Source organism: Muntiacus reevesi, chromosome 2, assembly GCF_963930625.1.
Source record: "Muntiacus reevesi chromosome 2, mMunRee1.1, whole genome shotgun sequence".
Classification (NCBI taxonomy): Eukaryota; Metazoa; Chordata; class Mammalia; order Artiodactyla; family Cervidae; genus Muntiacus; species Muntiacus reevesi.
Window position 1 is genome coordinate 62,374,469 of NC_089250.1, and position 19,540 is coordinate 62,394,008.

Consider the following 19,540-nt stretch of genomic DNA (forward strand, 5'->3'; position numbering starts at 1 on the left):
CTGTGTGACTCTGATTCCTCAACTGGAAAATGGGGATAACACATACCTTTTCGGTTGTTGTGAAGAATAAAAACACATATATAGCAGTATGGCACAATGCCTGGCACTCAGTAAGTGCTCAAAAATGTCAGCTAATGGTCTGGCAGTGGCAATAGTTGTTGTTGAATGCGTTACTGAATATGAATCTATATACTAACCATGAGATCTGCTTCCCTGTGTGGTGGTGGTGTTGTTTAGTCACCCAGCTGGGTCCCACTCTCTGCAACCCCACCGACTATAGCTTGCTAGGCTCCTCTGTCCATGGAATTCTCCAGGCAAGAAAACACTTGAGTGGGTTGCCATGAGATCTATCTCAGTTTCCCTGTGTGTACATCAGGGTTAATAATCAATCAATCCCTGTCTCTCACTTTTCTGTCCAGCCCCAGTAGCAATATGGATTAAATAAGGTGTGTAAGGGCTTCCCAAGTAGCCAGTGGTAAAGAATGAGCCTGCCAATGCAGGAGAGTCAAGTTCCATCAGGAAGATCCCCTGAAGAAGGAAATGGTAACCCACTCCAGTATTCTTGCCTGGGAAATCCCATGGACAGAGGAGCCTGACAGGCCACAGCCCATGGGGTCACAAAGAGTCAGACAGGACTGAGCACACACACGCACAAGATGCGTAAACGTTCCAGTGTAGATTACTCTCTAGGTCAAAGTTTATTTAGCCCAAAGCAATTCCTCTCCAAGTTCTACCAGCAATATTTCCCTGTCAGCCTAACCAACTCTTCTATACTTCCTGCGATCCCCTGGAACCAGGGAAGAGGGTTATCCCCCAACTGTTAAGCTTGCCCAGCCGAGGAAAAAAAGGAGTGGGAAAGCAGCGAGCGTGTACGGCAAGAAAGAGAGATAGAAAAGGCAGAGCCGAGAGCCGGGTGGTGGGGAGGCTGGAGTGCACGAGCGTGGTGTGGAGTTGAGAAAAGTGTACAGACTGAGGGACTTGAATATAAGATGCAGGTGAAAGGACAGGAGAGGCGGCGGGAAAGGTGAGGGCGCTGACAGATGCGGAGGGAGTGCAGCAAGATGGGGATCTCGTAGGAACTAGTGGGAATCCCCCTCTTAGAGAGGTCCGTGGGTCGCCCAGAGGCAGGGCGGTCCAAGCTTCCAGCAGTTGTTTCTCCAGGCCTCCTCTTCCCTAGCCTGGGAGTCTGGGATCCCCGCGAGGGAGCCACTAGCCGGCTAACCGCGGAGGAGGCGGGGAGAGGGAATCCGCAGTCTGGGATTGGCCGCCGCTTGGCCGGCCGGTGACGCGAGGCGGGCGGGCCCCTTTGTGACGTCACAATCAGCTGTTTGAACGTTCCAATTTGTGCCGTGAGTCCAGCGGCGGCGGCTGTAGACTCAAAGCTTCGCGGGCGAGCGCAGTCAGTCTGAGTGCGCGACGCGCTCCCAACCCAGCCCCCGCGATGCTGCCGGGCCTGTGATCCGCCGCCGACCCCGGGACGCTCCACCTCACAACTACCTCAGCGCTACCTGGTTCCGCCGCACCGCCCCCAGTCTCCAGGTGAGTTCCGACCGGCTTTGGCCAGGGGGGCTCCTGGAGCCTCGGGACACGCCCCGCGCCCCCAGTTCCCGGGTCTTTGTCAGTCTCCGCCAGCGGCTGCCGGGGCTGCATTCTGGGCTCCGGATTGGCTGCCCCCCGCCCGGTAGACGGTGACGTCTCCCTATTTGCATATGACATTGAGACGTCACCAAGGCCGGCACCGCCCCCCCACCCCCTCCCGACTCCGGTCGCTTGTCCTCCGGTGACCCGTTGGGCGCTGGGTCGGAACTGGGCCCATGAGTGAGGGACGCTGAAGGCAGCGGGACCAGAGGGCCCTCCTGTTTCCTGGGCTAACCCAGGAGCTGAGGTCAAACCTCTGATCTTCTACTTTCTCCTTAGACCTGAGAGTGGTTCGAAGAGACTTGAGAGAGGTTCCGAAGGCACAGCTGGGTCTAGATAGGGGGAGGGGGTTGTCAGAAGTTCTGGAGCCCCTGAAGCTTGAACTGTAGATCGCTGGGGCAGCGCCAGGTGGTGGTGCAATCTCCTCCCTCTGGCTCCAGGCTCTGCGCCCCTGGGGCTAACATCATAACATTCCCTTAATCCCTGACATGTGTGCAGCGCCTTAGCTGACGTCGTTCCCAGCCCCCGAACGAGGGGTCTTAGAGCCCATTTCATGAAAGGAGAAACCGAGTCCCTGAGAGGGGAGGTGGCTTACTCGAGGTCGTGCAGCCAGTTACAGTCATGCCTTCCTAGTGAGTGGCGGATCCATTAGCCACTGGCACATACCTAGTAGAAGCTTATTACAAGTAACAAGTTACTCATCCTCCTTGCACCTAAGACTCCACTTGGGTTAGTTCAGTTCAGTCGTTCAGTCGTGTGGGACTCTTTGCAACCCCATGGACTGCAGCACACAGGCCTCCCTGTCCATCACCAACTCAAACTCATGTCCATTGAGTCGGTAATGCCATCCAACTACTTGGACTAAGCCCCATCCAAATTTGATACTGCTCCCAGATTTCCTCACTCCTGGATCTTTTTCCAGGAGGTCTCTGGAGACTGGGTCCCTTTTTGAGGCCCCCACCCTCATTCTGTACCTCAGAGTTCTGGAGCCCAGTAAAATCACTGCCTCCCAGCTGCTTTGGTCACAGAAACGTGAGTCAATGACTGCATCAGGGTGTCTCCCGGGCCAATGTTGGGATGGGGTGGAGATGAGAGTTCCCTCTATTTGTCTGTCCTTCACCTCCCACCCTGGTGGCTCAGATGGTAAAGAGTCTGTCTGCAATGCAGGAGACCAGAGTTCAATCCCTGGGGTCAGGAAGATCCCCTGGAGAAGGAAATGACAACCCACTCCAGTATTCTTGTCTGGAGATTTCCATGGACAGAGGAGCCTGGGAGGCTAGTCCATGGGGTCACAAAGAGTTGGACACAACTCAGCAACTATCACTTTCACCTTGTACCCCCAGAGCTGTCAGCTAGAAAGGATTGACCTGGACTAGTGCTGGTGATTACAAAGCATGTGCTCCCCTCTCTGCTCACAGAGAAGCACCAGAGACTGAGCAGGAGAAGGGGATCCTCTGACTTTCCAAGTAGATGGGCCTATGGGTTGGACCAAGAGTCCTATCTCAGCCTAGACTCTGCTCACGGATGGGCTGGGGATGAGGCGTGGGGCTCAAGTGTTATTCCGGGCACAGCTGTTGCAGTTATTAAAGGGAATGGTTCTCCCAGAAGCAGAACTGGAAATGTGAGAACCAGGAAGTTGGCAGGGCTGGGAAAGAAAAATTCTGGGAGCCTCCCTCTGTGGTCATGAGAGGGGGCGGGCACTGGCTGGCTGGTGAGGCTGTCGCTTCTGGCTCTGTCACTGACTTGCTGTGTGACCTCAGGCAGGGAGCTTTCCCAACCCTAAGCCTTCCGTTTGTAACTTGAAGAGACCTGGAGCAGACTCTGGTACACAGTGGGTGCTTTGGTAAATGCAGGATGAATCTCGGTGCCAGGAACCTCAGACCCTTTTATAGCTGGACAGAGGGCCCCCTGAGAGGGGCAGTGACTTGATCAAAATCTGACTCCTGTCTGACTTCCCCCGTCTCCCCTGCATCGTTATATTTTGGGGGATTGTTTACTGAGGGGTTCCTGACTATGTACACTTCAGACCCAAGGCTCAGTGACCTGGTGCTAGGCCTGTTCTGCCGCCATCTAGCTGTGTGTCTTTGGACGGATTTATGTCCTCTGATCCTCAGCTTATAAAATGGGCTGTGTGAATATCATGGTTTATGAAACACCTGTTCACTTTCTTTTCATTTTCTTGATGAAGCAGTAGGTCCTTGGAAAGAGGGTGTGCCTCATCAAGGCCCCAGTCTTTTGCTTCCTTCAGGAGGGGTCAAACTCTCTGAATTTTTGGTAACTGAGTCACTAACTCCCTGTGGCTACAAATGGGCTGGGATATGTGGCTTGTGCTGGGCGGGCACTGATTAAGGCTGACCCAACCTTTCATAATCCCTGAAAATCTACCACCAGAGAGGCCAACACCCAGGCACCACTTCCTTCTGGAGCCCGCTGTGGGGTCTGCAAATGTATACATACTCTCAGGGTGTAGACCTTAGGTGATTCTGTGACAAGTGTGAAAAATACACCCAGGAATTGGAAGAGGTGCAACAACCATAGAAATACCCCAGGTGGATTTGCAATAAAAGTAGAATGCCTCCAGGGAATGGAAGTGTGACTGTATCCCTAGGGAGCTTTATAGGAAGTGTGGAAACATCCTTAGAGGAAGGTGACAAGTGGCTGAGTAGCAAAACTGTTGGCTATCTTCAGGAGAGTCAAGCTTTAGGGACATCTAGGGGGCCTGGCCAGCAGCCCCTAACCCAGGTCTAGTCCTGAAGTAGGCTTGGTGTTTCCATTGCTGGAGCAGGGGGTCTCCTTTCTCATCTTCACCCAGGGAAGGACTGATTAAGGACTTGAGTCCTGGTCCAACCCTCAGTCCACATCGTTAAGGGCTCTTGGGGTCTGATAACTCTCTCCCTCCATCATCACCTCCCACTGATCTGCTGTCTCCCTGAAGATCAGGCAACCTGATCTTCCTCCCTAACCAGGGATGCTATCCTTGAGCAGGAGCTTGGGAATAGTGGGGATGAGGGTGGAGGGCCTGTGGGAATAGGACCTTCATCTGACAGACACGATTGAGGTTTATGCAATCACATGGTGAGATGGTAGCTGTTCTGTGGGATTTCTGCTAGTGAGCCCTTTTCAAGCCACACAGGCTCAAGTAGTGGGTTTTTTTTTTTTCTTTTTTAATTTTATTTGGCTGAACCAGGTCTTAGTTGCAGGGTTCGGGGTCTTCAATCTTCATTGCAGCATGTGGGATCTTTAGTTGTGGCATGTGAACTCTTAGTTGCAGCACGTGGGATCTAGATCCCTGACCAGGGATGGAACCTGAGCCTCTGAGTAGGGAGGGCGGACTCTTAGCCACTGGACCACCAGAGAAGTCCTCTCAAGTAGTGATTCTTAATCTCTGGGGTCAAGGACTGCTGTTTAGGAAATCATGATGAAAACCAAGGTCCTTCTGTTCAGAAAAATACACATGGACCATGGTCCCAGGTCAATAAATTAAAAATGCCTAACCCAGACTGATACCCAGCAAAGGCAATGGAGTATAGTGATCTGGAATCTGCGTGGATTAGAATCCTTCCTCTGTGTCTAACTAGCTGTGAGATTTTAGGCAAATCATCTTGTCTCTGAGCCTCAATTTCTTCACTAGTAAAAGAGGGCTAATAATTATATCCATTTCCTAGAGTTATTGTGAAGATTACATGAGGTAATATAGGTTAAAGGCTTAATACAGTACTTGGCACATGAATATTAGCTATATGATGATGATGGTGATGATAAATAATCATGATATTGGGCAGTTTCTTCCTTGCCTGGAGAACTGTTTTTACCCTTCAAGGTCCAGGTTGGACGTCCAGTCCTTTGAGGACCTTCCCTGATACAGTCTTATATATCAGTCCTACCTAGAGCATGCAATAATATTAGCAATTATTAATAATAAACTAGTTGATTAGTTTATCGAATGCCTAGTCTGTATCCAGGTACTGTTTTGAGCACTTTGTGTTTAGCGAGAGCCCAGAAGAGGATACTGTTATTAGCTCATTTAATTCCTTTAAGGTCTGAGAGGAGGATACTATTATTCTTGCCATTTGACAGATGAGAAAACTAAAGCACAGATGCATTAAATAATTTCTAAGGTCATACAGAAAACAGAAAAGCCTGAAGGCAGGCTGACTTAGCAGAAAGTGAACACACACACACAAATGTGTATACACACACCCGTGCAAAGGGCAAAGCTTTCCCACACATTTCCGTTGTACTCTTATCAATGTTCTGGGTGCTGGGGAAGTTGGGGGGAGAGCAGTCCCTGGTACCTCTGACTCCTCTCTACCTCACAGGTTTCTGCACTGCCATAGACCATCCCCTTCCCCCAGGCCTCTCTGCTCCCCCACCATGCTTCAGCGCCTCACCAGCCTCTTCTTCAGTCCCCCACCGCCTGCTGCCGAGGACCCCGACTGCCCCCAAGCCTTTGTCTCCGAGGAGGATGAAGTGGATGGCTGGCTCATCATTGACCTGCCCGGTGAGTCTGCCAGGACTGACTCCTGAGCCTGTGAAGCTTTCATTAGGGCACGTAGTCCAGCCATTGAGCAGGGAGCTGCTGGGGGCTGGGGAGTTCCCAAGGCAAACTGGGGCTGAGGCAGTAGCATTGGAGGCCGTCCCATGCAAACTGGGGCTCTCTCCTGGCAGAGGTGTTGCAGTCCACACCTCACGCGCCCTAGGGCAGCAGGTCGAGACTTGTGGGTGCCCCGTGGGTGTGGTTGGGGGGCCTGCGGGGCTGACTAACGATGCCCTTTTTCTCCCTGTCCATTGTGTCCTGTGTGTGTGTGTCTGTGTCTCCCCACTGCGCCCCCTCCTTCCGTAACCCATAGACAGCTTCACAGCTCCACCCAGACCCGGGGCCGCCGCTGCCCCGGCAGGCCGCCCTCCGCCCGCACCCTCCTTGATGGATGAAAGCTGGTTTGTTACCCCTCCGGCCTGTTTTACTGCAGAGGGGCCTGGACTCGGGCCTGCCCGCCTCCAGAGCAGCCCCCTGGAGGACCTCCTCATCGAGCACCCCAGCATGTCCGTTTATGTGACCGGCAGCGCCATAGTGCTGGAGCCTGGCCCTCCCTCCCCGCATCCAGAAGACGACGACGCTGCCCTGCCCGACCGAGACTCTAGCGACGGGTGAGCGGGCCGGGGGCGGAGCCGGGAGGCCTAGAGAGGAGTGTCTTGCAGCCCAGGAACCCCCTGGCACTGCCTGGGAGGAGCCGTTAGAGGCGGGTGCTTAAGGCAAAGGGCGGGGCCGATGGGCCAGGACGTAGCTCAGCCTGAAGGCGAAGGAGCCTTTGAGATTGGGAGAGGCGTGGCTTCGTGGCTGGGGCGGGGCTTGAGAAAGACTGGAGCTGAGGTTTGGGGTCTTGAGAGGTTGGAAGGGCAAGGCCGCGGTGCTAAGGAGGTGTGGGGGTATGGTACAGAATGCCAGGGTCGAATCGGAAGTTGAAGCTGAGCTTTCACGGGGCCACATTTACCCGTTTTAGAGTCTAGGATGGAGGAGGCATCTCTGGGGTGGCTTGGAGGAAGGGCTGGTACCCAAGAGAAAGGCATTGGGCGCCCCGCTCTGAGCAAAGACCAAACCTTGAGGAGGGTGCGGGGACAAGTGGGAGGTGCCAGCACTCCCCTCGATTTGTCCAGCCCTGACTGACTGACTGTCTCTCCGCGCAGGGAGCTGGCGCCTGCTCGCCGCGAGCCCCGGGCCCTGCACCACGCCGCCCCTCTGCCCGCGCGGGCTGCGCTGCTGGAGAAGGCGGGCCAGGCGCGGCGGCTGCAGCGGGCCCGGCAGCGGGCCGAGCGCCACGCGCTGAGCGCCAAGGTGGTGCAGCGGCAGAACCGCGCCCGAGAGAGCCGTCCGCGCCGGCCCAAGCACCAGGGCAGCTTTGTCTACCAGCCCTGCCAGCGCCAGTTCAACTACTGAGCTTCCACCGGCCGTGCTGCAAGCCCCTCGCTGACTCCCGACCCCATCCAGCCCCTCCGCCGCAGCCAGATCGAGGGGGCGCCTGTAGCCCACCTCGGGCTGGACACCACAGCCTCCCTTCTTAAGTGTGTGAGGTGGGCTGATCGCCTCACTTCACTTTCTCTCATCCTCTAATCTGCCTCTGAACACACCCCTCACCCCGCTCAGTAACCCCCACCCCCCACCCCCCACCCCCAGCCCCGCTCCGTTCACCCTCTCACCTTCTGGCCCCATCTGGCATCTAATCCTCCATCTCCCCCACTGACAGTCGGTCTTTCCTTCTCTGGTTTCCCTTCTGGATCTTTGCTCTGACACTCTCCATCCCCATCCCTCCAGTCCTCTATTTCCGGCCCACTCCTGTTTCTGAGTCTTCTTCCAGTCTCGCATCTGGCTCATTTCCTACCTTCAGCTCCCACTTTACAAGCCTCGCTCTATCTAATGTTTGGACCTGCATTCACTCCTGCCCCCTTATTAATTACTCAGTGATTCTCCCAGTGAGACTAGAGGGAAGCCTTTAGTCTTCCCCCTCCTCTGGAGGCTGGGCTCCTTGAAGTTGCTCAGGCATGGACAGGTAAGGTATGTGGGAAGGGACTGTGAGATGTGAGTTAGTGGGAGAAAGTGGAGGGAATCGAGGAAAAGAGGAAACCTATTGGAAAGGTAGTCAGGTCAGACAGGTTGAGATGCTGTAGGGAGCAGGGCACAATAGGGGCTCGCACTGTGCTTGCTCAGAGAGGCCAAGTCTTGCTCTCAAGCTGGAGCCCGGAGTCTACGCCCTCATCCCTTTTCTATAATTCATCTCCCAAATCTCTTCCCAATATCAAACCCTCTGCAGATCCGTGTCTGAAGTGCTTAGTTAGACCTTGATGCCCTTACCTGCAACATGTCAACTTAGCAGTAAAGGCTGGGCAAAGCCTTGCCATCCTAGATATCTGTTCATATGCCCAAGGTGCTAGAACTAGTTTAGGAGAGATGCAGGCTGGAGGGATTCTAGGCAGGGGAAGAACACACCCCAGAATAAGAATGCAGAATGGTAATGCTGGGGAGGACAAGCTGTGGGGTGAAGCCATCCCAAAAATGGCAGCTCAGCCTTTATCTTGCCTCTGGCCTGGTATTTCACACTCTGCCAGGATGGCTAATGGTAGGAGGCCAGGAGCCCCACTGCCCCAACCCCCATAGTCCCTACCCAGGTTCAGGGCCTTTTGGGAGGGCTCTCTCCATTTCTAGGCTGCTGGGGAGAAATAGGTACCCTATGGTTTCCTCTTCCCTTCTCCTCCGGTAAGTACCTGGGAGAGGGAACCTGGATACCTGATGAGACACAGGGGATAGGGCAGTCAGCTTTCTCCTTCTCACGGCAGGACTGAATTTTGGGCTCAGACACCAGCAATAGCCTCTTGGGATGCCCCGAGTTGCTTCTCCTTTCTTCTTTCTAACTGTCCTTTTCTAGTGTGTGCTCTTTCTTCCTTGAAACTTTTAATATTTCCTGTTACATACTAACATAGGTCTTCCCCTCACTCCAGTTCTAGGTTTCTAGGCCTCGTGGCCAAACTGAAGTTTAGAGAAACCTCTGCAGTTCCATGAGGGCAAAGACAGCTGTCCTCCCTGACTTGCTAACCCTAGGCCTCATGGCGGGGTGTACGGATAAGGGAGGGGGGTAGCCCTACAGATGTTAGGATGGGGACAGAGAAAGCCCTACAGATGTTAGGATGGGGACAGAGAAAGCCCTGTTGGGGTCTCTTACCCAAGGGAATAGGTCACATTTACAATATAAAAGCAGTTCAAAGTCCCCATACTGGTCCACTAGGGCTCCAGTAGTTGACAGCCTTGCTCCTCTCCCCAAGGTTCTCCTTCAGTTACAACCTAGTCTCTTTGATTCTTCCAGCTACTCCTTGGTTACATCACAGCCAGCTTAGGGTCTTCAGCACTTCCAGGAGCTGAAACTCCCTCCAGCGCTTCTTGCCTACTCTTTCGCTGCCAGCTGGAGCCTAGGCTCAGTTCTGGGCAGTGCTGTTCACAACCCTCTGTGGGGGAAAAGTGAGTTAGAGCATTTGGCTCCAGTTTTGGAAGGTCCCTACCTTACCCATAATGCTGAAGGCTCCTGTAGTTCTAGAACCCTCCAATATCATCACCTAGCTGGTTTTTACTTTTCCTATAGATTTCTGTAGCATTTGAGTGTGGCAATATTTTAATTTGTGTATAGATCTCTAAGAACCAACACTAGTTGGTCTCCTGTTAGTCTGACTCCTGAAGCATCAGACCTCGTCATACTGTACTGACTGTGTATGTGCCTTTCACCTTGAGCATGCTTCAGGAATTTTTTTTTTAAACCACGGAACTTGAATACATGAGGGAACCAGAACTCACAAAGTCCTATGCAACCTCAGACAGGAGGAGGTTAGAGAGTCTGTCCTTATGGATGTTTTCAGAGACCCTGGAGAAGTCTGTTCCAGACTGTATTACTTAATGTCAGCACTACCAGCGCTTTGCCAAAACTCAGTACGTGAGAGGGACCTGTTTCTAGAGTGTGTCCCAGTTACATTAAAGGACAACTTCCACTAATTCCCCAATACATCTGAGTAATTCCCCCAATACAGCTCTCTTCAAGCTGGGCGTCATTTCCAGCTCTTGCCAGTCTGTCCCCATCAGGGTACCACATGTGTATGAATGCAGTGTGCTGCTGTTTTGGAGTATGCTTGCTCCCTGACCCCTGTCTGGAACCCTGGTAGTCTGCTCTGATACATAATGTCAGGTGCAATGAGGACCCCACGGGAGCTCCTGGATGACTCCTCAGATCCATGTGGCTTTCTGTGAGGGGACTGAAGGCAGACTTAACACGGCCCCTTGTATCTTTCCTCTTGCCCTGCCCCCCCTGGTTCCAGGTGGAACCAGTAAGATGAGTGTATCCCTCTTGGGTGTTTTGTGTCGAGACCGGCTGAAAAGAGGAGACTCTGGTTGACCATGTTGTGACATGTTGACAGACTCGAGGACACAACCACCTCAGCCTGGTCATGTGGCATGCCTGTGGATGTGTGTAACAGGATTCTGATTGTTAGATTGTAATGTTATTCCTCTACGGGAGAAAAAGTTAATATAAAGAAAAACAAATAAAAATCTATTTAAAGCACATTATGCTTTCCTCCTGAGTAGAGCTAAAGTTGGAGAAGCACTTTGCAATCTCAAACACAGTATTGACATAGTCTGTTATTATAAGACTGGGTTAGGTTCTGGTTGTGTGTGTCACACAGGGAAAGAAGAGGGTAGATGAGCTTGCTGGTGACAGAGCTAGACAATGTGGTGTGACTCAGAAATAACTACTTTTAGAGAATCCTTATAATGCAAGACACGTTTTAAAAAATGAGAATAAGAACATGAGAATCACCAATTCATTCTTTGGGTCTCAGGCACTGGGTTATGGAGCTACTGAAGGGGAAGGGATGGAGTATATGTCTGGCTATAGGAGACATAGCAGAAGGTTGGGGCCCAGACCAAGATAAAGACAAGACTTCAAGCACTGATGTCCCCTGAATGTTGATGGTAGGAGAGGGGCAGAAGCAGCTGGTTTAGAGACCACAATTTTTAATGTAAGGGCAGAGCCAGGAAAGGGAGAAACCTAGGCATGTTCATAAGTCACCCCAAGCCATGGTGATGCCAATTAGAAACAGAGTAGCCAAAGAGTGGAACACAGTGGGTGTCTCTGAACTGTATAATGCAAAATGACCACTTTTATTTGGGAGCTGCTCCATCTAACCACAGATATGGACTGAAGTTAGAAACCTGACCTAAACTGGGCTAAAATCTTGCTGGTTGGTCTGGGCTTCTCTCTTGAATGGATGAAGTGTATACATGCTTGTTTTGGAGCTATCGTGTGCATGGAGAAGCAGACGAAAGAGGTAGAGAAAAGTGCCGTCTGATTTGCTGATTGCTTCTCATTTCTAGATGATCCTGGGTGACTTTGATCCTAAGTTGATTCTGTTGTTTTCAACCAAAAGAAATCTGACCAATATCAAAGTGCCTGGTACAGTGCTAAAAAGAGCTAATTTTCCAAAGCCAAGGAATGAGCTGAGTGCACAAGTATGTTCATTTTCCAAAACTTCCCAGGTGGGCATCTCAAGTGCAACGAGGACAAGATGGAATTCTAATTCACAAAGAAGGCTGTTCCTATTCACTTATGGTCCGAAGAAAGAGCCTGCTTACCCAATAATCCCTTACCAATAACATACATTTATGTTCTAGGACAAAAGACATTTATTTAACACATTCAGTATTTCACATTGTACAAACCCTTAGATTCTCTTTATTCACTGGTCCATTTCTACAACAAATACATTCAAAACACTATATAATAAAATTATTTACAACATTTCCAAATGAGAAGATTTCCTGTTGCCCTACTACTGCTATCCACACACAGTACTTCCACGGCACAATACATCATTAGAGATCTAAAAATGCTCACCCTGTACTCTAGGCTGCTTAGGAAATGTGAAAACTAATAACATAATCGCGTTAGCTCCTCTCAATACACGGCAACATTTTAGAAACCTTGAACTTCATCTTGCAACACCAAAATGGTTCAACAACTCTGCTTTCCCCATTGCACTTTACGAAACAGGCTGCAGGGACTAGGAAAAGGACCACGTTATTAAAATAACTAACTGTACAGAAATGGATTTTTAAAAAGTCACAGCTCAAAATTGCTTTTTGTAAAATTCACACACATTTACAAATATCAAGTCGTCGTCCAACTTGTTTACTTGGATTTTCTTCGCTTGGATTGCACCGCACTGGTTACGTCTGTGGGGAGAAAGGAAGGACATGTTCAGCTGAGGCAACTTTTTACCACAGTGACTTTCAGGCAGTCCACAAGAACCAGGGCTGACCTGAGAGGAGGCCTACTGGACTCTGAGTCAGTCTACGGGCCTCAAAAGGCCCGCTTAGTGTGAAGAGGGTCTCAGGCTTCTCAGTCTGATAAGACTAGGGCCTGGCTGGCAATTGGGGAAATGTTATACAGGTAGTAGGAGGTGAAGCAAACATACATGGAAAAAGTGCCAAGGGGGGGACAGACTCTTTAGCGGGGCAATTAACCCCACCATCTCCATCACATGTTTCCATCACTCAACAAAAGGATGGATAGACTGACAATCCTTTTAGTCAGAAATCAATGAGTGATGCTACAAGCAAGTGAATATACTGTGCCAGAGTGCAAAACAAAACAAAACAGCCTCTGGATCCCTTCCGGGGCCAAGTCATTTTTTTGCACTGAAGAACTCTTAGCCATGCCATAGTCAAAGTCTCTAAATAACATAAGCATGATCTTGGTCAGCAAGTGTCTACTATGGCCTAACAGCAACTCGGAGCACGCCACAGCCTGCTCTAAGCCCAGGTGAGCCTGAAGGCTTCACGGAAGAGGTAGGAACTGAGAGGTTTATAACACTGACATAAAAGGGAGGGAGGGAGTGTGTTTTAACTCCTTTAGTATTATGTCTTCAACCAACCAACTTAATCTTCTCCCATATTTAAACCATCTTTCTCAAAAACTTTTCAACATAAGTCTTCTACAGCAAACAGTGAATAGCCTAAAGCTCCCCAACTGTAAACATTTCTTTAAAATCTCTTATTAATATTAAAAATTCACCCTCATTCTACAAGCTGCTCCATAATAGATATTTTTCATTAAAAATGAAAAAATATTTTTACTTCCCAATAAGGACCAAAAAAGTACTATTAACATAAATGTGTCAGATGAATCCAACTTACCCCTTTCTAGAAACTAGGCTGAATTTTCTGATGTTGCACATTATTAGGTTCAGTATTCTAAGCAATTTTTCTTTTTTGTATTATATCAAATTTTGAGAACCCAGACTTAAAATGTGGATGAAAAAAGCAGAAATTTCACTAAGTAAAATTTTAGCTAAGTAATTGCTAAGAAGTGAAACCTAGATGATTTTCTAAAAGGTGGCCTGTGTGGTGACTTCAGGCTTCTGTTGGTAGAAGTTTCAATACACCTTGCTTCTTGTGGGGAGATAGTGATGCTTGTGCCAGGTGGCAGAATTACTTTCTCTCATTTACTCATTAGTCTTTTGCTAATTGGAGGATAGTAAATCTGATATGATGTTGATAATGGTGTTATTTTAATTCCATGTAAATAAACCGAGTCCCACATAGCACACAACTCCCCATGATCAATCAACTCTTTACATCCACCTCTCAACCTTCACTTTCATTGTAGATTTGTCATTTGCAGTGAAAAGATACAGGGTTTTGTCTTGACTAAGTGTTCATCCTTAGAAAAATATCTGTTACTTAGGTCAACTTTGGGAGCTTCTCCTTTGTTAAGATATGAATGATGAAGTGGTGTGTCTAAGCAACACACGTGGTTGGGAAGCATGGTTAGCAGTGGGGGAATAAACAACCTTAGGCTCCCCCCTCCATTCCCTCCTTGCTTGTTCCCATCTGTCAGTGCTCCAAAGCACCCAGGGATCTGGCAGGCTGCCTCTGCTTCTGAGGATGAATCAATGAGTGGGGCCATGAGTAAACAAGTTATCTATGCCAGAAACTGCAACAAAAAAAATAAAAGTCTTTTAGATACTAGAGTGAGAGGTGGCAGTGGTGGTGTAGGGTGTTACGTTTACACTTCCATGAAAAAGAAAACCTGATCTTGAAGTTTCTATCACCTTCTCTGGATAAATCCAGCCAATCTGGTCACAGAGCAAAGTTATGTTTGATGTTTCTATAAACTTGGAAAGTTATTTTTACGGTTCAATTTTATACTCCCTCTAAAATATTACCACTTTTACCATTCCGTAGTACACAATAAGAAAATCTAGAAGCTAAGTTTTTAAGGTAAGGAATTCTGGGGAAGTAATGTAGTAGGTGAAGGTATATTCAGGATGTATTTAATATGTAAGGCCTGCTCCTTATGGCCACCTAGCTTATCTGATTATGCATAATCCTACCCCAAGCCCCTATTATAAACACCATATTGGAAAAAAAAATTACATACATTATTGAAAAACTCTTTTTTTTTTTTTTTCTTTTAAGCATCAAAGATCTTTTTGTTTTTGGTTGCACTGCGCTGCTTGCCAGGATCTTAGTTCCTCAACCAGGGATTAAACTCGGGCCATGGCAGTGAAAGCCCAGAATCCTAACCACTAAGCCACCAGGGGACTCCCAACCTTCAAGGATTTTATAAATTAATGTCTTCACAGATATAAAAGTAGTCCAAAGACTAACAGTATAATTACTTCACTGATATTCATATTTTACAATCAACTATATAGTAAAAGTGAGGGTCAGTAACAGTCTTTCACGTGCTATCTATGTATGTCCTTGGGAAACATTTAAATTTGTAATTTGAAAGGGCATTTTAAAAGCATTTTTAAAGTAATTTTAAAATGAATGCCTCATTTTTTGATCTTAAGCAAATCTGGCCAAATCTATATAGTTCAAGGTTCTATTAAATCTTCTAGTATATGAGCTTTACCTTCTAAGGAGTTTTATAAATTAACCTTGACCTTGCTCACTTCATTACACTTTTTACTATTCTTCTTCTAGCCAAGATTTCCACTTAATTGTAAAAAAATTCTGGAAATTTCCTTTCAAAATTTGTATGGCTTGTTTCTAAATGACTACAAGAGTGCAGTTACTGTTCAGGGTTTTCCTTGGTCTTCCACATTGCAGGCAGATTCTTTACCAGCTAAGGCACCAGGGAAGCCCTTTCCTTCCATAAGATGTATCTAATTATGCTTATTCTATAATAACAACACCTACATTTTAAGTGTATCTGTATCAGTTCACTCGGTCTTGTTCAACTCTTTGTGACCACCTGAGCCACTGATTCTAGTGTATCTGTATACTCTGTGCTTTTTAGATTGCTGCTTTTCAAATCACTAGCTATGGACAGGACACAGTTATCACCCCACTTTGCTATCAGAGGCATCTAAGGGCACACTAGGGACACCCACAGCTACTGCTGATTACAGCTTGCTCTAAACTTCCCTCTTATTAGGATATTTTGCCAGGTTTCAAACTAGTACACCAAACTTCATCTTTTTAACTACTGATCCTTTTTCCCAGTTGAAAATATAACACAAAGCTACTATAGACATAAGACTAAATAAAGAATGACAAGGGAAACCAGAAAAATCATTTCTGTGTGAATGGAGAATTCATCATGTCAGGAAGCAGAACTATTCATTTGCATATCTGTAAACACATCTGATCAAGTGCAATTTTAAAAAGTTCACTGATTGGTGGGAGCCAATTTCCATTGTCTGTAATGAGAAGTGGCAGGACGGGGACTCCCCTGGAGGTCAGGTGGCTAACAACCTGCACTTCCGACACAGGGGGGAGGGGTTCAATCCCTGTTCAGGTAACTAAGATTCCACATGGCATGACGTGTGGCCAGACAAACAAAAGTGGCAGGGTGCTGGGGGTTGGTGGAGGGGGGGGAACCCAACCAACCAAAATCAAACAACAGATTGGAGAGAGTGACCCATCGACCATGAGGGCCTCCCTGGACTTGCTCAGAAATCATCCATCCTACCGGCTCCAATCTGGTAGTCCGATGGGCCTTGGTTAGCATGAGGTAAGCAAACTCTGTTCTCAAAGCAGAAGCATGATGAAGGTTACTGGTTTTTCAATAATACAGAAAGTACCAATACTTCTCATTATAAACTGCTCACAATATTTCTCAGCTTTCAAAATTCTCACGAAAAAATACAGACTGTTTCTGATTTTGTTTGGGCATATATGACCAAAATCTTAAAGAGTACAAAAAGGCAAAACCCTCTCTTCCTTTCAAAATTTGGAGAAGTACTGATGCTGCAGGAAGATGTTTCAGGTGACCAGCACTATATATGTCTACAAGTTTGGAACACATACAGCTTAGAAGCCAGCTTGATATTTTATGACACTGGTTCATTTTTGGATACAACATAGAAGGTTAAATAATATGCATATTGATTCTTTAATTTGGATCCAAGAGCTCTAACACTTAAAAATCAAGAGCTATAACATTCATTTCTGATTTTAAAAAGTAACTTGCCCTAGAAGAGTTAAGGATAGATAGCCTGAGGGCTTAAAGCTGATGTGGAGATCTAGACATGATTGTGATTCCTGGGGTCTGGCCAGAACCCTGCCATCCTCTCAGGAGATACTTACACAGCGTCGTTCCAAGTAATATCACAAAGCCTGTGAGTCATTATGACCTCTTCTAAGCCAGTTGCTAAGCCTCAAAGCATGGATGGGACAGGCATTCCAACATGACTACCATCACCTTGGGACAATGTTCAGTTTAAGTGTACAGGCCTGTACACCCCAACCCACTTCTCAAACAGGCTCCAGCTTTCCATCTTTTTTTGGCTAGCGGTTATCTACAGAGTGGCTCTAATTTGGGCATCTCTTAACTGTCCCAGCTGCCAGATTAGTTCTTTCTGGTGCACTGTAAATGGCATCTTTAGTATCCTGAGGCTCTGGGCTCAGTCCAGATTTCCAAAAATCTGGTTGTGTGACATCTCTAAAGGTCAACACTTATTTTCCTGCTTTAAAGATAGCTACATACCATATTCTACAGCCTGGAAGACCCTGATCCTTTGGGAAAATACACAGAATTGAGGGGAAGCAGATTTCCTCACAGAACTCTAGCAATCTTCCACGTTATGCTTCCTTCCAAACAAGTTTTTGCCTAGGAGATGATTCTCAGGGAGGGAGAAGGAAGTTGTTGGTTTCACTTCTGCATCCAAAGTGGGGATACCCATAGGACCCTGACTGTGGTATACATGGTATGTCTGGAGAGGAAAGAAGGCCGCTCCCAACCTCTCCCCTATCTGGCAGGCTGAGGTAAGGTGATGTCTACATCTCTGCTTTGCCTGTACTTGATCTGCAGATTTGTGGCCTCCTCTAGGAACTCTTGTGAGGCATTTGAACTCCGACCCAGAAACGTGACCCAGAAACAACTGAGCTCTCGGTCAGCGTCTGGTGTTGGAGCATCGCAATCTCCCCTGGTCTTCAGGCTGGTATCCTAATGGTGTGTGGCTGTTTTGCAGCAGCCCTGCTGATATCAGGCACTTGGCCAAGATTCCAGCTCTTGTCTAGCTTGAGCTACTTAAGCTCAGTACACTTCCTGAGAAGATGATACCATCCCTCAGCTCTGGGCATTTGCATATGCTTTATCTTTTACTGGGATGATGCTTCTTTGTTCTCAGTCTCAGCTTAAACATCATTTTCTCCAGAAAGCCTACACTGACTTGACAGAACAAAGCATCCCAGGTATTGGGTTGACCAAAAAGTTCCTTTGGTTTTTAAGTAAAAATAAAAAACCTATTTTTCATTTTCACCAACATACTCACTGTTTTGTTCCACTATCTTCCGCCTTTTTTCAGGCAACTTCATAATTCCATCTTCCCAAAACTTTTTATTTTTCTGAGCAAAGAACTCTCCCAGGTACCTTTAACAGTCTTCCAGGGAAAGGAATTTTTTTCCATTAAGAGAGTTTTGTAAAGACCAAAATAAATAGAAATCTGAAGGTGCAATGTCTGGTGAATACAGAGGATGAGTCAGAATTTCCCAGCCAAGCTGTAACAGTTTTTGCCTGGTCATCAAAGAAACATGGGATCTTGTGTTAACCTAATGGAAAATTATGTGTTTTTGTTGACTAATTCCAGAGACTTTTCGTCAAGTGCTGCTTTCAGTTGGTCTAACTGGGTGTCGTATTTGTTAGAATTAATTGTTTGGTTTTTTTAAAAGAGCTCCTAATAGAGGACTCTCCTCCAATTCCACCATATACAACATCACTTACTTTGGATGAAGACCTGCTTTTGATGTGGTGGTGGTTCACGTCACTTGCCCTATGATTTCTTCTGTTCCACATTATTGTACAGTTTCCACTTTTCATTGCCCATCACAATTTGTTTTAAAAATGGAACACATTCATTACATTTAAATAGAAAATCGTATGCAGAAATATGATCAAGGAGGTTTTTTTTGCTTATGTGGGATCCAAACATCAAAGTGACTAACATAAACAAGCTGGTGCAAATGATTTTCAACGCTTGATCTGGATATTTTGAGTATGTCAGCTATCTCCTGCATCGTATAACATTGACTGTTCTCAATTAATGTCTCCATTCGATCGCTATCAATTTCAATGGGTCTACCCAGCCATGGAGCATCATCCAGCGAGAAATCTCCAACACAAAACTTTGCAAACCACTTTTTACATGTTTGATCAGTCATAGTAGCTTCTCTGTACACTGCACAAATCTTTTTTTTGCACTTCAGCTGTGCTTTTACCTCTCTTGAAATAATAAAGCATAGTATGTAGAAAATGTTCCCTGTTTTCTTCCATCTTCAATACTAAAATGGCTACACAAAAAAATCACCAATTTTGATACTTTAAAAAAAAAATACACACTGATAATGATAGCTGTCACAATACAATACAAGAAAATTGTTTTAAATGAAGTTTAAAACAACTAACCACTACTAGAGTTTTCTTATGGGAAAAAACAAACAAACTTTTTGGCCAACCCAACAAATACCTCTACAGTACTATATAACATTGCTATCATAAAAGCATCATAGCAGTATCTTTCTTGATAGCTTATAATTGATGTGACAAAGACTCTGTTTTTTCACTGTTACATCCCCAGAGCCTGGCATGCAGTAAAGTACTTAACATATAGTTGATAGACGGTTATTAACATAGTAATTACTGATTGGATACTTCTTGCACTTAGGCATCACGTAGGCACCAGGCATACTGTGGTGAGCAAAACCAGACATTTCCTGCCCTAATAGAATATGTATATTAACTACTTACCACATAAATTGACATAAGTTATAACTGTGGTGTTACAAAGGAGAAGAGCATGGTGCTATGGTCCCACATAGCAAGGACAACTGAGTTAAGATAAGCAGAAAGAGTGAGAA

The 19,540-nt window shown here is 47.1% G+C and overlaps 2 protein-coding genes across 9 annotated transcripts in view; one reads left to right on the forward strand and one right to left on the reverse strand.

Moving 5' to 3' along the window:
* Window positions 1-1,336: 1,336 nt before the first annotated feature.
* TP53INP2 (tumor protein p53 inducible nuclear protein 2) lies at window positions 1,337-10,735 on the forward strand. Of its 2 annotated transcripts, none has more exons than XM_065921864.1 (4): window positions 1,337-1,539; window positions 5,958-6,139; window positions 6,489-6,786; window positions 7,324-10,735. In XM_065921864.1, the coding sequence occupies exons 2-4, from the start codon at window positions 6,013-6,015 to the stop codon at window positions 7,571-7,573; spliced, it is 675 nt and encodes a 224-aa protein (XP_065777936.1). In that variant the 5' UTR covers window positions 1,337-1,539; window positions 5,958-6,012; the 3' UTR covers window positions 7,574-10,735. The 2 variants fall into 2 exon arrangements, with proteins under 2 accessions (XP_065777936.1, XP_065777937.1); XM_065921865.1 differs by having other exon boundaries at window positions 6,609-6,786.
* A 1,095-nt stretch (window positions 10,736-11,830) lies between these two features.
* Window positions 11,831-19,540, reverse strand: part of NCOA6 (nuclear receptor coactivator 6) — a 94,541-nt gene continuing 86,831 nt past the window's right edge. For all 7 annotated transcript variants that reach the window (XM_065921858.1, XM_065921861.1, XM_065921860.1 and 4 more), the window contains one exon: window positions 11,831-12,403. In XM_065921858.1, coding sequence (XP_065777930.1) covers window positions 12,360-12,403 — 44 coding nt within the window. In that variant the 3' untranslated portion in view covers window positions 11,831-12,359. The remainder of the gene's footprint in view (window positions 12,404-19,540) is intronic.